This window comes from Pseudonaja textilis, chromosome 3 (genome assembly GCF_049901715.1).
Source record: "Pseudonaja textilis isolate UNSWEBS1 chromosome 3, rPseTex1.2, whole genome shotgun sequence".
Taxonomy (NCBI): Eukaryota; Metazoa; Chordata; class Lepidosauria; order Squamata; family Elapidae; genus Pseudonaja; species Pseudonaja textilis.
In genome coordinates, this window is record NC_141992.1 from 30,809,427 (window position 1) to 30,830,941 (window position 21,515).

At 41.7% G+C, this 21,515-nt stretch overlaps 1 protein-coding gene across 1 annotated transcript in view; it reads left to right on the forward strand.

The window, feature by feature from the left end:
* Positions 1 to 662: 662 nt before the first annotated feature.
* The window catches only part of NCOA6 (nuclear receptor coactivator 6), a 51,949-nt gene continuing 31,096 nt past the window's right edge, over positions 663 to 21,515 (forward strand). Inside the window, exons 1-6 of the mRNA XM_026697624.2 lie at positions 663 to 894; positions 16,570 to 16,700; positions 18,451 to 18,587; positions 18,974 to 19,256; positions 20,278 to 20,433; positions 21,221 to 21,343. Of these exons, the coding sequence (XP_026553409.1) occupies positions 19,022 to 19,256; positions 20,278 to 20,433; positions 21,221 to 21,343 (514 nt within the window). The 5' untranslated portion in view covers positions 663 to 894; positions 16,570 to 16,700; positions 18,451 to 18,587; positions 18,974 to 19,021. The remainder of the gene's footprint in view (positions 895 to 16,569; positions 16,701 to 18,450; positions 18,588 to 18,973; positions 19,257 to 20,277; positions 20,434 to 21,220; positions 21,344 to 21,515) is intronic.

A 21,515-nucleotide genomic window follows, 5' to 3' on the forward strand; every position in this document is an offset into this window, starting at 1 on the left:
GAGCATTCCAATCCTCAAGAGTACAGTAGAATTAACTTTTGAATTCAAACTCATTGTTCATTTCTTTCTTATTGTTGTCCCTAGCATCATGCTGCAGTTCCCTGGTCTTTTAATGCCACTACACTGTAGTATACGTAATGGTGGCTTTACCTAAAAATAATGGCTGTGTAAGAAGTTAAATGTAACTTCTAAGAATGGGGAAAAGGGGTCATTCCCCGATTGGATGAAAGCCCACTGAATTTCAGCAGGAGAGTTACAGGAAGCAAGGGAGGGAGGAATCATAAGAGGGACCCCTGAGAACATCTGGCCATTTTGAGGAGACTCGGACTCTCGCGGGTGGGAGTGAAATCCCTTTTCAATGTCCCAAGCTACTTTGCAGACAGTCGTGGCAGGGGGCCACCCTAACGGTCTGTGACCGCCCAAGGCAAGCTGACTTGAACATGTGAACGCGGGAACTGTCTCAATGTGGGACCAAGAGCGCTCTTTCGCCACGAGATTTTAACGACAATGCTGGAAAGGGAGGAACCGCGGACTTTCGATCCCTTCCCACGAACAAGGAAAGCGAGGGAAGGAAGACGAAAGGCATCGCCACGGAAGACCAGCCGTGAACGCGCCGCCGCCGCCGCCGCTTCCCAACCGGCGGCGCGCGCCCGGTCACAGGCGACGCGCGCAGCGGGCCTGTCACGTGGCCTGCCCGAAGAGAAGGAGGAGGAGCCTGGGCCGGGCTTTGAGGGTCGGTGTCCTGGAGGTCCGGGTCCGCTCCGACCACCTCCCCGCCCCGTTGTCCACCGCTGTCCTCCCGGCCTTCCTCGCCTGGGCGTCCGGTGGCGGGGAGGGCTGCCCGCACAGGCGCTCTGCAGGCGCGTTGGGCGGGAGCAGGAGTAGCGCCACCAGGTGAGCGCGCGGCTCTGGGCTCGGGGTGGTTGTGTTGTGCGAGGCGGGGCCGAACGGGTGGGCTGCGGAGGGAAGGGGGGGGAGAGAGCGAGAGAGCGGGGGCGCCTTGAGCTGCAGCCCCGCCGGACGGGCGGCGAGCAGGCCGGCTGTGGGAGGGGCTGGTCTGACAGCCGTTGCAAGGGACGGGCAGGCGGGCCTGGTCAGGGGCTCCCCGGGATCGGGGGAAGGCGGTCGGACGGATGGGCCTGCCAGGCTGCCTGGGGAAGGGCGAGGAGGCAGGGAAGGGGAGCTGGAAATCCTTCCTGGGGAGACCCCGCATCTGGAGTTGGGGGCGGACGGCTGACGGAATCTGGCTGGGCCAGGTTAGAGAAGAGGGGAAGCTGCTGTATAGAAAAGAGAGGAAGATTTAGGCCAGGCTGAGGGATCCTCGCATTGGGCCTGGCTGCCTGCCTCCCCCTTTTGTTAGACACCCTGGGTTGGAAGAGAGGGGAGCTCTTGGGATGAAACGGGGGCTCCAAAATGAAGCACAATGGCTGTCCTTTTTCCTCCCAACGCCCAGGAGCTGAGGCAATGTAGATTTGATTGCTTGACTGCGCTGTGCAAAGGACTGTTGTTGCCTCATTTGATTTCCCTTGAGGGACTAGTAGTATCAAAATGAGCACGTGAGCTGGGAGTCCAAAAGGGTGGACTTCCATTTCAGTGAAGCTAATCTACCTTGCTCTGTTCCACCTTTGGTTGTTAAACCGTACAGCAATAATTAGCCACTTATTTTGAAATCTGTCTTTCCTCAGGATATCCAAGTGATAGATGTAAAATGGCTTTGTACTATATTTCAGAATCCTGAGGGACAGTAACCAAATAATTTCTCTGTAATGCTTTACTTTTTCCCCATTAAATAATTCATACAAATTCAACTGACATCCAATGCATAAAGGATTGCTTTCTCAGGCAATAATTGGAACCTTGGTGCATGTGGACTTTGCATCAATTGCCTATTGTTTTGTCCGTTGATATTAGAAAAAGACCCTTGATCTGACATCTAGATGGCTTGGGTAATTTTGCTGGTGTCATACTAGATATACCAGTGTAGTTTAGTTATTTCAATAATAAAGTAACCTGATATTCTATTGGTTGTGATTTATACTTATTTGGTGTTTGAATAACATAGTCTTCCTCAACTTAATTCAGTTTCTGTTTATGATATGTACATATTTATACAGTGTTGTCATATTTTCTGAAGTTTTGTTTGTTCGCTCTGGAAATTTTGGTGGTGTTCCATTTGATTACTGTACTAGCCAGATCTAATCCTGCTTAAATTTTTTAAAATAAAAATTGGTTAGGTGACATAGCCTTTATTTTAAAACATGTTTTGAAATCTGATAGGGCAAGTAATATAGGAAAATGTCTGAAGTTTGATTCAGCTTATGTTTATATTGAAATATGTTTACATAACCACATTTTTGTATCAATTTCAGGACATACATTATCCTGAGATGACCCCTTATTCTAAGATAGGGGAACTAAGACCCTAAGATCTCCAGTGCTTTTTTATTGTTTGCTTATTCCATATATTTTAATAATGTATTTTAATGCCTTGTTTTCTTAAAAAAAAAAAACCTTAACAGTACGTATTTTAAAGATACGGTTAAACTATGAAGCAATCTATATTCTTTTTAATTGCAAGTCATAACATAACTACTGTTTATTTTTATATTATGACCTTTCAAATCTTAAATTTTCTCATTTCTTACTATACAGCCAAATTCTGGAAATGGTCTGTTCCAAATTAGGATATGGGAGGGAATATATAAATATACTGCTTCTGTCTGTGCTAATGTACTTATAGTTTTGGTTTGCTTGCAATAATTGCTTAGTTTCACATAACAGAGAGATTGTTTTGAACTCAAGTGGGAGGCTATATTAAATCTAAATAATATAAAAACAACACGAAGTGGAATTGCTGCTGAAGAGAAAGGTGCAGATACAATCCATTAAATAATTTGAGCTGATAGATAGAATGATTTAAAAGGCATATGAAAAACATTCAAAAGAAAGTTTTCCAAACCTTCTTCGTGTAAATGAAACACTTTTCTACAAAACGTTGAAATATGTCTCTTTGAAGATTATATCTGGCTGAGACCACATGCATGCAAAGAGATCCCAGCAGAACTTTTGTTTGTTCATGAACACAACTTTTGAAATAATACTACAGGCCTTGCAAAAGATGGGTTATTTGAATGATAAGAAGAGAATGCTATGTTTTGCACAATCATGTTTGAGTATCTAAAGCACTCTGAAAAAAATTAGTTTGTTGTCCTCTACAGAGTTTTGTATGTCACTATATATAATCTCTATATAATATAAATATTAACTAGTTTTTCTCAGAATTCCATCTATTATAGAACCTTTGTTTCACCTAATTATGGTGAGAAAGTTTTGAGTAATAGATTTTATATTTTTAAAAGTAGTTCAGTCAGTGCATGCTTTTTCATCTCAAAAATTAGAGGTATGATGTAAAAGTTTCATCCTTACATAAATTTCACTTAATGGAAGGCTTTTAATTAGCAGCTGCTTCTTTGAGTAAAAGGGCAAGAAAAGTAGATTTAATAAACCTTGATTCCTGTATCATTCTAGAAGTTCTTCCCAAATATCTAGTATGCAAGAATAAAATTATCTTCTCCATCCTTAACTTTCCACAAAAACAAGAGTCCGCAGTTCTTCCTTTCTTTTTTTCTCCCACCCTTCCTCATTTATATATTATCTTCAACTTTTACCCCTACTGCAGACTTCCTTAAGTTGGCTGCCCTCCACATATATGGACTTCATCTCAAGAATTTTCTGTTCATTTCTCTTCTTACATCCAAAGGCTGCCAAGTTTTATACAATTTCCCATAATCAGAAGATAGTACAGTATTGGAGAAGACCCACCAATAGAATAGAATAGTTAGTCTGCGTGCTAGTCTATATATGTTAAGCCTGTTAGTCTCTGGTGGCAAAAAAATCTAAAGTCTGGTAGCACCTGTCTTGTGAGACAAATTGCAAATGCCTATCAAATAACAATGGTAATGTATTAAAAAATCCTTGTGTTTGTTCAGGCTTATGAATATGAATTCAATAATTTCTTACTTGAAGTTGGTATTAAAGCCCTGCTTTTCCAAAATAGTTAATTTTAAGTCTGCTGTGGAATATCTTGGCAGGTTGAAATGTTCTGATATTCATTTGACTTTGTTTTGAGGCCTGATGTCAAACTTTGTATTCATTAATTTTTTTTGCATGAAGTTTTATCCCACTTGTTTTTCATAGAATCCAAAAGGGCATTATTGGCAGATGATGGCATATATCTCATTGGGGGTGCCTCTTTCTCCAGTATTTTGAGTACTTGTTGGATCCTGTGATAGTGCTGTTTTGTAGACAGGGAGGCAAAGTTATCACCTAGTTTTGTTGTATGGTTTGATTTCTATGTTGCTATTCTTTTCTGTTCTTTCTTTTGCTTGTGGAGAATATACTTTAGGTTGGGTGGATGCTCATAGTCAGATATGAACCTAAGAAACTACAGTGTCATTTCTGTTATGGGCTGTAGCTTATTAATATACACTGGTCAAAAAAATAAAAGGAACACTTAAACAACACAATGTAACTCCAAGTCAATCACATTGCTGTGAAATCAAACTGTCCACCGAGGTAGCAACACTGATTGACAATCAATTTCACATGCTGTTGTGCAAATGGAATAGACAACAGGTGGAAAGCATAGGCAGTTAGCAAGACATCCCCAATAAAGGAGTGGTTCTGCAGGTGGTGACCACAGACCACTTCTCAGTTCCTATGCTTTCTGGCTGATGGTTTGGTCACTTTTGATTGCTGGCGGTGCTTTCACTCTAGTGGCAGCATGAGACGGAGTCTACAACCCACACAAGTGTCTCAGGTAGTACAGCTCATCCAGGATGGCACATCAATGCGAGCTGTGGCAAGGTTTGCTTTGTCTGTCAGCGTAGTGTCCAGAGCATGGAGGTGCTACCAGGAGACAGGCCAGTACATCAGGAGACGTGGAAGAGTCCGTAGGAGGGCAACAACCCCGCATCAAGACCGCTACCTCCGCCTTTGTCCAAGGAGGGACAGGAGGAGCACTGCCAGAGCCCTGCAAAATGACCTCCAACGGGCCACAAATGTGCATGTGGCTGCTCAAATGGTCAGAAACAGACTCCATGAGGGTGGTATGAGGGCCCAACGTCCACAGGTGGGGGTTGTGCTTACAGGACGTGTAGGACGTTTGGCATTTGCCAGAGAACACCAAGATTGGGAAATTCGCCACTGGCGCCCTGTGCTCTTCACAGATGAAAGCAGGTTCACACTGAGCACATGTGACAGACGTGACAGGGTCTGGCGATGCCGTGGAGAATGTTCTGCTGCCTGCAACATCCTCCAGCATGACCGGTTCAGCAGTGGGTCAGTAATGATGTGGGGTGACATTTCTTTAGGGGGTGGCACATCCCTCCATGTGCTCGCCAGAGGTAGCCTGACTGCCATTAGGTACCGAGATGAGATCCTCAGATCCCTTGTGAGACCATATGCTGGTGCGGTTGGCCCTGGGTTCCTCCTAATGCACGATAATGCTAGACCTCATGTGGCTGGAGTGTGTCAGCAGTTCCTGCAAGATGAAGGCATTGATGCTATGGACTGGCCCGCCCGTTCCCCAGACCTAAATCCAGTTGAGCACATCTGGGACATCATGTCTCGCTCCATCCACCAACGGCATGTTGCACCACAGACTGTCCAGGAGTTGGGGGATGCTTTAGTCCAGGTGTGGGAGGAGATTCCTCAGGAGACCACCCCCCACCTCATCAAGAGCATGCCCAGGCTTTGTAGGGAGGTCATACAGGCACGTGGAGGCCACACACACTACTGGGCCTCATTTTGACTTGTTTTAAGGACATTACATCAAAGATTGAACTCCAAATCCAGACCTCCATGGGTTGCTAAATTTGATTTCCATTGATAATTTTTGTTTGATTTTGTTGTCCGCACATTCAACTATGTAATGAACAAAGTATTTTATTAGAATATTTCATTCATTCAGATGTAGGATGTCTTATTTTTGTGTTCCCTTTATTTTTTTGAGCAGGGTATGTTTGAGTGATTTGAGCTGTTTTTGGCAACCTGTGGTGCTCTGTTTCTGTGATCTGTTTTTTAATAGGTCCTTCCTGGGAATTGATCCGGCACTAGTGCTTTGTCTGTTGATCTCACTGAGTGGTAGTTATCTCCTGAATGTCTGGTTTAACTCTATACATTTGATGAAATGAACTGCAGCTCACAAAAGTTTATGCCTTTTAAGAAAATACATTAGTTGGAAAAGGTACTGTCAAACTCCCAATTTTGAGATGGCTATTCTAATTATTAAACTTGAAAATGTTTGCTATCAAGTAAATATCTTAAAACAAAAAAGCAAGCAAAATAATGGTTAAGCTATTCACTAAGGGTCTCATTCACTTTCACTAATGTTTTATTTCCATTGTACACTTATCACATCCAACAACTAGTTGTGATCCTATGTAGAGTTGAAGGCCCAAGCTATGGTAACTCATGCCCTTATCCGAGGTTGTCAGTATAATGTGCTTTATATAGGTCTGCCTTTAAAGACTAAGGTACTTGGAAATTATAGTTAATACAGTATGCAGATATTCATGCTTGGCAGATAAAAATCTTATAGTCACATAATAAAGTTGTATTAACAGAGGGATACAGTCAAGATCAAGGGAGATACTAATACCACTCTATAAAGCCTTAGTAAGACCATACCTAGAGTACTGCACCCAGTTTTGTTCACCACATTATAAAAAAAATGTTGAGACTCTAGAAAAAGTACAGAGAAGAACAACCAGGATGATTAGGAGACTGGAGAGTAAAACATATGAAGAACCGTTACAGGAACTGGGCTTGGCTAGTCTAGTAAAGAGAAGGACCAGGGGAGACATGATAGAGGTCTTCCAATGTTTGAGGGGCTGCCACAGGGAGGAAGGGGTCAAGCTATTTTCTAAAGCTCCTGTAGGCCAGACAAGGAATAATGGATGGAAACTGAACAAGGAGACATTTAACCTGGAAATAAGGAGAAACTTTCTGACAGTGAGAACAATCAACCAATGGAACAGCTTGCCCCTGGAAGTGGTGGGAGTGCCATCACTTGGGACTTTCAAGAAGGGATTGGACTGCCATTTGTCAAAAATTGTGTAGGGTCTCCCGCTTGGGTGGGGGGTTGGACTGGATGACCTACAAGGTCCCTTTCAACTCTGATTATCTGTTAAATCTGTTAAATCCCATATTGCAGTCTTTGTCTTGGTTCTCAACAGGTTTCTGGGTGCAATTCAGAGTGTTGTTTTTGACATTTAAAGGCCTTTGTGACTTAGTTTCCATCTTCTCCAGGGACAAACAGACCATTCCATTTATTCATTCCAATTGAGTATGTTTAGTGCTCCCCTTGCAAAAAACAACTGAATTGTGAAGACCCAGAGAAAGTGTTTTTCTCTGAGGGTTACCACTTTAAGGAATAATTTTCCCCAAGAGGTCCAGTTGTCATTGATTCTTACAGCATAACTATTAAGACAGAACTTTTTCTTGGGTTTTTAAAAAAATATGATGTCATATTTATATGATTCACTATTTGGCACATGATAGTTATTTTACTACTTTTAATGTGGTTATTTTGTGCTTTATTATTTTTGGGTACCTTTGTTATCTATGTAATGCATTGTGAGTTGCTTCAACACTGGCAGTATACAAATTGAATAAATAATTTTCAGTGGATTGATAAAGACTAAAATTCTCTTCTGGACACCTTCTGCCTTAATATAAAGCCTCATAAATTTTTGCTCATGTAGACCTTTGTTTAGCTCTCTTCACTAACAAACTAATTCTTCCAAAATAATTGCATTTTCTCTGCCTCTTTCAATGTTTACTGTGTCTTGTTCTCTGGGGCTGTCATTTGCAACTATCTTTTTCAAGTACTGATCTTGGGAGAAAATGGATGTGAAAGAAAATAAAAGAAGTAAACAGAGTGAAAGTAAAACAATTGCAGGAAAAAGAAAGTACAAATGAAAACTATGTTACAATGCCACATGAATTTTTATACCCTTATATTGCTGTATTTTAAAAAGTATAAACATATCTGCAGTTTTCCAGATATAATTTGCCCGATGGCATTGTTTGTTTTCCCTCCATTTTGTCATAATCTTTGCTGCTTAGGATTCAGATAATTTATCCCCTTTTTTGTGTGTGGCTTAATATTTGCATTTCTCGATAATCATCTTAAGTTTTTTTTTAATTGTATGTTTATTTTAGGGCATATGATATAGTTTTATCTGTTTCCCATTTCAACATGGGAAATGCTGATTGAAAAAAACCAGTTAACTTATATTTTGTGAGACAGGAATGGGCGTTGGTAGAAGTTACCCTGAACGCCCTTTCTATCTATGCTGCGAGACAGCCCAGGATGGGTTGACTCCTTCCTGTGATGTCATTTCGCCAAGTCTGTACTAAGATATAAAAGCCAGCCCCTGGAAGAGACCCCAGCTTTGGCGAAGATACTTGACAGACTGAAAGGTGTCTCTGAAAGCACAAATGAATACAGAAATATGACTTACCCTCTCTGGACGAATCAAGGGAGGGGCTGGGCTCTCTCGCAGCAGAGATAGAAAGGGCGTTCAGGGTAACTTCTACCAACGCCCATTCTCCTCCATGCTGCATCGAGAGCCCAGGATGGGACATACCAAAGCTTGCATGTCCACGGGTAGGCCCTCATCCGGCTCATCACACCGACTGTTGAACCACTCGTTGAAGTACCCGTCTGCCGAAGGCTGCAGTTGCCGAGGCAAAAGCATCCAGACGGTGGTATCTGATGAAAGGAGACAGAGATGTCCACGTGGCTGCATGACAGATCTCCTCCAAGGGTGCTTGGGTCGCCCAGGCAGCCGAAGTGGCCGCGTTTCTGGTAGAGTGCACCATCAGACCTCGAGGGACCAGAACGGCCGCAGCTTTGTAGGTCTGCTCAATGCAAGATCTGACCTACCTGCTAATGGTAGGAGAAGAGGCCTTGTGCCCCAAGTGAGAAGGGAAAAGGAAACAAAATGGCTTCAGACTTCCTGAAGGAGGAAGTGCACTTCATGTATATTCTAAGAGCCCTTCTTATGTCTAGCGAGTGCCACTGCTGCTCTAAGTCATGGTGCGGGAGGGGGCAGAAGCCAGGCAACATAATGTCCTGGGACCTGTGAAACAGTTGTTAACCCTTGGAATAAATGAGGGGTCCAGACTGAGGACAACCCTATCATCGTCCTGTCTGATGGAAAGAGCAGCGAGCTCGGATACCCGCCTGGCTGAAGTGATGGAAACGGGGAACACTACCTTCAGAGTCAGGAAACGGAGAGACAATGTTCTAAGGGGTTCAAAAAGGGGGCTTTGTAAGGGCATAAAGGACCACATGAAGATCCCAGGAAGATACCTGTGAACCACCGGAGGGTGCAGGTTGGAAGCCCCTTTCGAAAACCTCCTGACTGAAAGGTGATGGGATAAGGAAGGAAGCGAACCCCATGAAAGAACCGAGGAGATGGCCTCAAGCTGCCTGCGTAAGGGGGGCAAACCTTTCTCCAGATCATGCTGAAGGAATCTAAGAACCTCTGCCAACTGGGCTAAAGCGGGAGAGAGAGACCCTCCCTAAGGCACCATCAGGAAGGGCCTTCCAGGTGGCATCATAGATGCGCCTTGTGGGAGGTTTGCGAGATGCCAGGATAGTGATGATGACCCTTTCAGGAAGATCAGCCACCTCTAGCCACTGCTGCTCAAGTGCCACATGGTCAGCTTGAGCCACTGAGGCTCCGGGTGGAGCAGAATCCCCTGATGAAGGGAGATTAGATGGTCTGGGATCCTCCAAGGAGAAGCCACCGACAGGTTGACCAGGTCCACAAACCAGGGCGTCCTTGGCCAATAGGGTGCCAGGAGAAGGAGCTCCGCTCGTTCCTCCAACATCTTCTGAATTACTGCCGGAATGATGGGAGTGGGGGAAAAGGCATAGAGGACACTTTTGGACCATCTGCATCGAAGGGCATTGGTCCCCTCCGCTCCCTGGCAAGGAAACCTGGTGAAGAATCTGGTGACCTGGGCAATTTGAGGAATGGAAAAGATCCATCTCCGGCATTCCAAATCTGAGGGAAAGGTCCCGGAATAGAGAAGGAGGAATAGACCATTCTGCCTGGTTGACTAGGCTCCTGCTGAGCCAGTCGGCCTGGGAATTGTTGATCCCGGAGAAGTGGTCCGCCGTGATCAACAACAGGTGTTGCTCTGCCCCTAACCCCAACCGTAGAGCCTCTCCCATGAGAGCTCTGGACCTCGTCCCCCCCGCCGATTGACATGAGCCATGGCGGCCATGTTGTCCATAAGGACTAGAATATGAGAGCCGGTCACTGAGTGCCTAAAATGCTTGAGAGCTAGAAAAATGGCTCTGAGCTCTAGCCAATTTATGGGAAGGGCCTGCTCTGACCTGGACCAAGGTCCTGAGTTATCTGGCCCTGCATATGGGAACCCCAACCCAGGAGGCTGGCATTGGTGGTTATCACTAGCCTGTCTGGGACCCTGAAAAGGAGTCCCTTCCAGATTAACGGGGAACACCACCAATTGAGAGATCTCCGGATTTGTGGCGGGAGCGGGACCTTGATGGATGAGTGGCTGGTTCTTGCTTGTTGGTAGGGAAGCAGGAACCATTAGAGTGGACAGGAGTGGAAAAATCTGTGGCTCTGGAGATATGACAGGGTAATTTGCAGATCCCGATGGGCTGCATGGATGAAGGAGGACAGAATCAAAATGTTGTCCAAGTAGCATTGGATCCTCACTGGAACAGAAAGCAGAGATGCCATCAATGCTGCCAGAACCTTCGTGAAGACCCTTGAAGCTGATGAGAGGCCGAAGGGAAGTGCTCGATACTGGTGATGGGTATTCTGATTACAGAAGCAGAGAAACTGGCGATGATGAGGCCAAATGGGGATGTGGAGGTAAGCCTCCATGAGATCAGTGGAAGAGAGGAGATCGCCCTCCCAAACGCTCTCTAAAATAGAATGCAGAGTCTGCATTTTAATAGCCTGTATTTTACAAATTGGTTGAGAAAGTTTAGATCCAGGTTGGTTCGCTACCTCTCCTGAGGCTTTGGGAACGATGAAAGGCGAGGATAAAGCCCACGTTCCCATTGATTGGGGAGAACAGGTTTGAGTAGCTCGGATTTCAAGAAGGAGTTGAATGGCCTGATTCATGAGGTCTTGCCTTGAAATGTCCCGAGTGACAGGACAGATCAAATTTTTTTGGGGAGGGGTGCATTAGGAAGTCCAATTGTAATCCTGACCTAATAGTGCTGAGCACGCAGGCATCCACCATTGACTCTTCCCATTTGGAGGCAAAGAAGGCTAGGCAACCTCCGATGGGTGGGGAGAATGAGTGATTACTTAGAGCGACGGCAGGAACGACCCCCACCCTCCCCAAAGGGCTGTTTACCAGTATAAGGAGCTGGGCGATAGTCGGCTCTCTTCCCAGAGGAAGAGAGAATTTTACGTTTATCTCTGGTTTCGATGAGATAAGGTTCCAGAGCATTGCCAAAAAGCTTATCGCCCGTGAATGGAACTGAAACCAGCTTCCATTTACGGCGTAACTCTGCCTGCCAATTTCTGAGCCATAACAGTCTTCTTGCTGCTACTGAAGATGCCATGGCCCTAGATGCAAATTTGGCGGACTTGAGAGTGGCATCTGCAGTGAATTCCTCCACTGCGATAATCTTATTAAGGCCTTGGTGAGACCGAAGGTCAGATGTAGGCAATCTAATCGAGTTGGTGCAGCCACTGTATGGTTGCCCACGTGAGAGTGCCAGAAAATGGGAACGAGGCCAGAACCGGAATGTCAACAGAAGGCACTGCCAGGGAATTGTCCAGGGCTGCGCTGATGATGTAGAAATGCTTATCCAGAGAAGATGGGTGAGGACCTGCCGAAGTGGAAGCACACTGTTCCTTGACCATGTCCAGAAACAAAGTGGGAAAAGGCAAAACTCCTGCATGCACTATAGGCTTGGAGAAGAATGAGTCTCCCTGGCTAGAGGGAATTCCTTGTGGCTCAGGAGCCACTTCCTCTGGTGACAGCTTGGCAGTGACCAAGGCCATGCTGAGTAATGGCCTGTAGAGAGAAGGATTGAAGACCAATGCAGAGGATGTCTGCACTGGGCGAGAGTCCTCTTCCTCTGAAAGATTTTGGTCAAAGGTCTTGCCCTCTTCATGTTCTGAATGAGAGGAGTAACTGTTCAGATGGTGAAGCCCTTCCCTCCTCATCAACCTCCTCCCATTCTGGTAGAGAAGAATGGACCCTGAGGTCCTGGGGCCTGTGTAAATCAGGGTGATGAGGCAACTTATAAATTGAGAAGGGAGAAGGGCCTGAACCCTTTCCGGAGGTCAAAGGATTTTCTTGAAGCCTTCAGCCAATCCCTGCCTAATGGCCAAAGAGACAACATCTTGGATATCCCCTGGTCTGTACTCAAAGGTAGGGGCAGAAGGCAGAAGGCCCGCTGCTGAGGGAGTGAAGGTGGCTTCAGGCCTAGATTGAGAAGAGGTTTGAGGCCTGGAGGGAGGGGGAGGAGCATAGGGTCCAGAAGCCTGTTGGAAATAAGGCCCAGATCTGCTTAGATCCTGAGGATCATTGTACTGCAAAAGCCTCAGGAGGCAGGCTCATAGATAACTTCTCCTCCCCTGGGAGGGCTTGGCTGGGGCCCACAGGTATTACCTGAAACATGCTGTAGTTGTATTCCCTTCTGTTGAATAGTTCTGTTGAACTGCCTCTCTAGGGCTGCATGTCTGCGCTTTTCTGCCCTCAACTCAGCCTGAGTTGCCTTCTTAGGGGCTAGAGCCTTAACTCTGATTTTAGCAGCCACCTCCCTCTGGACTGATTGGGTGCGTTGCCTACAACTTTTTCTCTCATTGGCTTAAGAGACTATTCCACGGGGGGGTGGGACTCTGCCTGACCCTTATCTTGCTCCATTTGAAGAATAAAGGCTCTTACGATGGAAAGAAACTGTAAATTTTTTGTATTAAGCCCCTTAGGGTATAAATTGGCCTCCAGGCTTACAAAATGGCTGCTCACCTCGTGGTGAAAGGCTTCAATCCAAGATGGCCACTGACTATGGGAAACCGGCTCCGAGATTGAAGAATTTCTCCTTAGGCTATAAAGAGCCCCGAGTGAAGTCAGCAAAGGAAAGGGCAGCCTCTGGCCACACGATCAGCTAGCTGACTCTGGTATCGGTTTGCCGATCGCTTTTTACGACCGCTCAAACCGCAGGCGTGGCCCAACAGACGCTGCCCAACTTGCCTGAACAGCATTCTGGCAACGCTGCCCCCAATGCTGCAGGAGAGAGAGAGCCCTGCTCTCCTGGAAGAGCAGCTGCCCAGATCCTGGGAGCTGCTGAAGTGAGGAAAAAAGGTACTGAAGATCGCTGGTGAGTGCAATCTACAGAACCTCAGCTGGCTGAAGCTGTTATCGGTTTGCTGATCGCTTTTTACGACCACTCAAACCGCAGGCGTGGGGGAGGTCTACAGATGCTGCCCAACTTGCCTGAACAGCGCTCTGGCAACGCTGCTCCCAACCTTGCTTGAAACGAGGAAAAACGGCACTGAAGATCGCTGGTGAGTGTTATCTAACAGAAGCTTTCAGAAACACAGCTACTGACTGAAAGGAGCTGAGTCAAAAGCTGGGATCTCTTCCGGGGGCTGGCTTTTATATCTTAGTACAGACTCAGCTAAATGGCATCATAGGAAGGAGTCAACCCATCCTGGGCTCTCGATGCAGCATGGAGGAGAATTTTAATGCAGAGTACAGAACAAGAATTGGCTAGATCGTGATACAGAATGAAAAGTAAGCATAACAGTAAATGAATTAATAATTAATTATTCATACTGCTTCTTAATAGGATAGAGCAAGATATTAGAATAACTAAGGATGCCGGGTGCCATTTTGAAAGCCAGTTTCAGACAAGTGTTTAAAATCAGGACCTTTTGGAAGCAGCCACAATTTTCTCTTTTTCTCAGAAGAATGCAATTTTGCAGACGACAGCTACTTTCAAAATTTCATTCCTATAATACCTGATGTTTAACAAATCATAAAACTATGAAACTATAAAGACAATACAGCAGTGAAAGAAGAAATGAATATAGCAATTAATAGGGAAAAGAGGCAGTCCCTCAGGTAGCTGAGCTGTATGCATGTAGGCAAGAGTGGAATTCAAATTTTTTAACAACCGGTTCTGTGGGCGTGGCTTGGTGTACATGGCTTGGTGGTCATGTTACTTGCTGGGCGTGGCCAACTCAACATCACTCACATCGAGGCATGCATCTCCTCACCTCGCCTCTCGTGACTGTGGGGATGCTGCAACAGTCATAAGTATGAAAAATGGTCATAAGTCACTTTTTTCAATGGTCACTCCACACAAGCAAAGTACCAGCAAAGGAGGGGGAAAAAAAACTCCAGAAAAGTTCCAGAGACAGGAAGTCTAGTCCTGCCAAGAATGTAATAAGGGTTAACAGAGAGGCAGTTTCTGTAAGCAACACCAGAATGTTTCCTTCCTGCCTTCCTTAGAGGATTAGGCTAGTAATTTATTCTAACAACCGGTTCTCTGAACTGCTTAGAATGTTAACAACCGGTTCTAGCGAATAGGTGCGAACTGGTAGAATCCCATCCCTACATATAGGGCTTTATAGGTAATGACCAGAACCTTGAATTGTAACCAAAAGCAAAAGGGAACCAGTACAGCTTATGAAGCAGCCTACTGAAGCATGCTCATCACTGCCCAGCCACCAGATTTTGGGTTAGTTGAAATTTCAAGGCAGTTTTCATGATAGTTAGGTAATTGCTAGTGATGGGCAATTTTGTTTGTTTGTGGATTTGACATAATAAAATCTTGAAATATTTATTTACTTTATTTAGTATTTATAGCCTGAAACAGAGAAATTACAGGGAGGCATGATAGCTTTCTTCAGGTGTCTGAAAGATTAACATTAACAGGTAGAGTAAACTTACTCAATATTGTATTGTTCCATAAAATAACATAAACAGTAAGCTTAAAATTACAGAGAAGCAGATTTCAACTAGACAGCAGGAAGAATGTCCTATTCATAAAAAATCTTCAATAATGAAACAGATTGCTTCAGGTGATAGTAGCTATTTCTTCCAGGGGAAGTATTTAAGTCAGGGGTGTCCATACCTTTGCAAGGAGGGCAAGATTTGGTGAGGTGAAAATGTGTGGGGGCCGACCATTCAGCCTGACATTCTTGAACCATTAACATTAAAGGGGAAAAACACCAGCTGGTGGGGATGAGTGACAGGCTGAGCCAGTGGGGAGAAGAGGCTCCAGGCTACTCAAAATTTGAAAACGGGCCGCAATTGGCCCCCAGACCAGACTTTGGACATGCCTGATTTAAGTGGACGTTGGATGGCCGTGCGTGTGGGGGGGGGGAGGGGGGCTGTAATATTAGCTTCTTGATTTCCACAGTCTCTTCACAGCTTTATATTACAGATGGTCCTCATTTAGTGATTGCAATTGGGATTGGCAATTCAGTGATTAAGCAAAGCAGTTGCTAAGTGAAAATCATATGAACATAACGGTGCTTATGGTTTTAGTTCAACTTTCCTTGGTTTTAAACATGGTATGCTACCGGTTTGGACCGGTTCAGCCGAACAAGATAAGGGAATTTGAAGTTAGAGAAAGATTTAAATACTTCCCCCTTTTCTGTTGTTTCACCTAATTAGGGTTTGCCTTCTTTATAAAGCTTTGTGCATTTATTTGTTAGTATTATTTATCAGCAATAATAGATTGGAAGTGACTTGGAACATGATTTTATATTTCACAAGTTGTCTACAAATCTCTAGTCATTCAGCAGTACTAGTAGTCCTCGACCTACAACCATTCAGTCAGTGACCATTCCAAGTTATGATGGTGCTGAACTAATAGTGGTCAGGACCAGTCCTATAGTTCTGACCATCCTAGCACTCCTCTGTTATCAGTGTTCTTGGCACCATTTGTAACCTTCCTTGCCAACTTCCCAATATCTGAATGGGGAACTTGGCAGGGAAGATCACAATTCACTGATGTAAGTCACACCCATCCACCCACCCTCCCCCAGCCCATCCACACTCAAGTTGTGCACCTTTGCACACCTTCCTCAACCTGTACAATGTCTGTCATGCATCTTCCTGAATCCTTCCTGGCCCGCATGGGATCTCACGCACTGTCCTCAATTCTTCCTCAATCCTTTGTTCCATGGCTGTCATGCATCTTCCCTGTGCCTCTTGCACATGCCGTCCCTCCCTTGTACCCTCGCAAACCCCCTCATTCTCTGTCCCACCTGGCAGCAGCCACTTACCTATCTGCAGGCCTGGGACTAACAATCATGAGATTCAGTTCACAACAACCCTTGGGACTGCTTTACCACCGCATCACTTAATAATGGAAATTCTAGACCGAATTTTTGTCATAAGTCAAGGACTACCTGTAACTGTAATATAATAACTGTGATGTGATAACCTATAAGAAACAGCCTAGCAATCATTTAGTTTACTTTAAAAAAATAATTAAATTTGTGGAAAATTAATTGCTTCCTTTTCTTGATAATAAAGGTCTGTTCTTATACAAGAAGAATAGCAGGACCTCATCCAGAATCTAATCCAGCTCTAAACTATGCTGAGTGGTTTTGTGGATAATGTGATGGCTACTCAATTTAAGATGATTGTGGATTTATGACTAACAGGTATCTAACCTCATGTAAACAAAATTCGTTTATTTTATTTAAACAATCTATATGGCTTCCCATATCCCAAAGTTACCCTTGGAGGTCTACAAGTGTTTTAAAAAAGCAACAATTTAACAAATATTAAAATTTAATAATATTAAACAAATAGCAAACCATTGATATTTACAATGTGAGATTTTATTGTCTTATATATCAATATTCTTTACTAATGAAGTTACTGCAATGATTCAAGAAACTGACATAATGTTAATATATAATATTTTGATTGCTTAACACTTTGTACAGTGTATTCATTAATCTCATTGGGACTTAAGCTCCTAGTGTTTTTGAAATTACAAATTAGAAGCGAGATTTGTGTATACTTAGCTCACCTAAAATAAGTACCATAAATGTGAGTGAAACTTGCTTCTGAGCATTTTAGATAAGATTACATTTTAAGTTAATCATTATTAATGTCAAGGTGGGAGACCTGAACTGTCATTGGCCTAAAAAGTAATGAAACGTAGATTTTTCTTATACAATAGAACAGAACTTTGAGTTTATAGGTTTTATAAAACTTAAGATGCATTAATTAAAGCTTCATGCAAAAGGGAAACATTTAAATTAATAAAGCTTGGTCCCAAACATCAGAACAAAATAGATTTCACCATCCTATCATATTAGAAAACTAATTATTTTATATAACATGCATACAAATCTCTAATATATTTTGGGAAAGGATTTAGATGTAAAGATGTATTTTTTACTACTATTAATTTAAAGATAGAAATCCTTGTTAAACTATAACTCATCCTGAAATATAACACTTGGTCTAGAAATGTATTATGCCGACCCATAGGTATATAATCTATTTATAAAAATGTATAATGGATTTAGAGAATCTTCTTTGAATGGGAATTGGGAAATATAGCTTTTATTATCAGAAAATCATTATGACTAATTTTTTTAAAAAAACCACTTGTTTCTACCAAATCTTTCTTTAATGAAAATGGAGCTCCTAAAAGCATGCACCAACATTATTTGAAAAAGTTTTTTTGAAAAAGTCCTTCAAATAAAGAATAGGAATAAGTGCTACTTTATTCATCTAAGTCAGAAGTAGGGATCCTGTATCTTCCTGACATTGCTAAATTACAATCCCCTTCAGTTCTAAGGCAAGCCGTGATGGATGCTGGAAATAATATATAAAAAGTCATAGATTATTTAATCCTATCCTAAATTACTGGAATAATTAGTGGTGCTGATATTGTCAACTTTGTGAAATTCAGTGTGAATCATTAAAATTCCTCTGCCTGAAGCTATTCAAATTCAACAATGCACTGTTTTACCTAGTTGGAAAATGAGCTGTCTGTAAGCAAACAACCAAGCTCAAGAGAGCACCTAGGACTCCGCAGCTCAACCCTGAGCTACATGTATTTTCTTCTGTTGCCATTCAACATTTCTCAGGTCTTAGCTTCAAATCAAGAAATCTTTGCTGGTTTAATAATCTTTGCCACCTGGAATGTCATCCCCGACCAAGAGAGTTTTCTCTGAATTTGGAGATTCAAAGAATTGTCTACATATAGGATATCAATTAAAATTTAAAATTTAAACATAATTTAGGAACTGACTTGGATGCTCCTTCTAGAAACATAACTTAATTCATATTTGGTTTAACAATGAAATCTTTAAAAACAAATATGCATGTGTTTTACTGGGTATTACATTGATTCAGAATTGAGAAGATAATTTTAATGGGATACATTTACAGGTTTGCCCCGGGTAAAGATCAAAGAAGATTGGATTCCCATAGTATGTTCTAGCAAATCAGCAACGTATATGCTACTATGGCTCGAATGTTATGGACCTCTGTAAGTTGTCATCAAGCTTCTGATGCAAGATCTCCTGGTAGGCTATTTTTTTTTCTAATTAACATGTTTAGTATTATGAATAATATTCATTTCTATGATTAATAAAAATACTTGGCTTCAATATTACAGAGGTGGGGGGTTTTTGCAATCAAAAGAGCTGTTTTGCACTGAAATTTAAAACATTTCTCAAGATTCTTTTTCTATGTACTCAGTGGTTTGTATGCTATACAATGATTGAATGCAACTACTTTTGCAAATTCAGCATTAGCAAATTTGGAGAGTTTTTTTTTAATTCCAGTCTTTATAAATAAATAACATGAATAAAAATAATTCCTTATATTTAAACATGTAAAAACCAAATATTAACAAAAATAACCTGCATTTCTACATATATTAAATAATATATTTCTTTTTTTTTCATAGATTCTCCTTAGTACCTGATAAATTTCCAGTGCAGGATATTATATTACCATGGTTTGGAGCGACTTACCCAATTTAAAAGATAATTACAGTTTATTGTGCTCCTCAGTCATGGAAGAATTGAAAGTGGATCTTGATCCTGTACAAAAAGAAGATGATATAAAACCTAACAGCCCTTCTGGTGTTTCTACAATCTTTGTAGCTTTTAAGGGCAATATAGATGACGATGACTTCAAGCAGAAATTGGGAGTCATTTTGGACAATGTTCCTGGCCTCTTACACATGGGTACTTCAATTTTTCATATTGGCTTTTTATATGTAAAAATGTAATGTGTATCTAGAGTTCAAGTTGCTCTAAAAAATTAGACGTCACTGCAATATTTTTTGGTAAAACAATACTATATAGTAACCATTGGGAAGATCAGTAATATAGTTATTATTCTCCATTAAAAATATACTGTGTGTTTACTAACCTGGATGTTTCCTGCCATAATAAGCAGCTACACATTTTATTTGCTTTGGGAGGCATCAATTATTTTTGAGGTTTTCTCTTTTTTTAGACAGGAAAACATATATTTCATTTATAGATATCTCTTATTTTATCCTCTGTCAGATGAAATAAGTTCTTGTAGCTGCTTCATTTTTAATTGCATTTTTATTCGAAACAAACAAATTATATATGTTATATTTGAAGCATACACAAAATCCATCTATATGTAGGATCTTAAATGGAATAACAGCCATGTTAAGCAATCAGTATTTCTGCCTTCAAATAGATGCATTTCATTAAGAAAACTCAATCTATTAATTCTTGTTTTGGAGAAAACACTGTGTGGCACATTCAAAAATCATTTATAAAATGAAATTATAATTTTATATAAATGAATACTTTGTTGATATCAGATCTTAAATGTAATAAATGTATGTGATATATATCATTTGTAAGCTATTAAGATTAATTAAATGTAATACTAGGATAAATATCTTCTGCCAATTAAATCCAAATCATGGAGTCAAACTTCCATAATTTTCGTGCTTCAAATAGAACAAGTTATTGAGACTGGTTCTACATACTTTTTTCTTTCTCATGATATATGTAGGTTCTTATGAAGATAATAGCTAGCCTTAGTTTGAGAGTTAACTACAGTAATTTTATGTTTAGTTGAATGGTTTCTTTTATAAACTAGCCTAGAGTTGCTAAGAGTAACAAACAATGAATAAAAGTGAATGAAGCTTTCTAACTCCTAATCTCATGTATGTTAGAGTGCAAATCTTATAGTTTGTTTTCTTTTTTATTCTGTAACAAGAATCTGCCAAGTTAAAATTGAAGAAAGTGGAGCCCTGGAATAGTGTACGTGTTACTTTTAATATTCCTCGTGAAGCAGCTGAGAGGCTACGAATGCTAGCTCAGAACAACAACCAACAACTTCGTGACTTGGGAATTCTGTCTGTTCAAATCGAAGGTAATTAATTGAAATTACTTTGTGACTGAGTTTGAACCATATCAAATAATGCAGCTAAGTTTATTGTTAATCCATTCTGATTAGCTTTTTAATAATTTGATTAAAACAATAGGACTAAATAATCTTTTGGGACGAGTTACACTCTCCAAGTTCATTCTCCCTCCCCCACCCCACCCCCCATCTTTGTTAACATAATTAAAGTGAATGCTAGCTATGAAACAGCTACATGTCATTTTTGGGGAAAATCATCTAATAGATCTTGAGAACTGGAATAGGAAATGTAATGCTGTAATAATTTTGAGTAGCGTTGGGAATAAACATTTAACAGTTCTCTTTAGAGGTGATGAGTATCAGTGCTTAAACATCCAATGATGCATAGATCTTAAATATAGCTTTTTGCACAATGCCATTGTTAATAAGATGAAATTTGTATACAATTTGTTCTGCTTGAGTGATACATGAATTATTGGGCAGACCCATTCATTACTGAAAGAAAGGAAAATGATGTTTTCTCTTCAATTAGTTGAATGGAGAAGTATCTCTGGGAAGTTTCCTATGCAGCAAAATATCCACATATAACAATTGAATTACAGATCCAAAGTGTGGTGTCTAATGGTGGTTTTTTGGGGGGTGAGGTGGGGTGGGGGGGTGATCAGTTGCAAGAAGCCAACTTGTTTCAAATTAATATTCCTTTAACCTATAAGACTTTTGAACTTCTAAAAAAGCTGCTTTTTTAACTTCCTGCCACATGAAAGCCACATTTATATTCTCTGACTGTTGTTCCTAGGTGAAGGTGCCATCAATTTATCATTAACTCAAAACAAGAGTCAGGATTTAAGGATTAATGGGCCTGTTGGACAAGGCAACACAGTACGGATAGAGACAGGATTTCCTCTGCCAGGAAGTCAAGGCAAGTTCAGTTTTTAAAATTTGGATAATCCAGGAAATTTTCAAATACCATAGCTTATTTTACAACTCCAGACTATTTCTGCTTGATATTTCCTTTCAAATTCAAATTGGAAGCACAAGTCAAATGGATTTGGGTAAGTCAGATATGGATGTGAATTGTGAAGCAAACATTT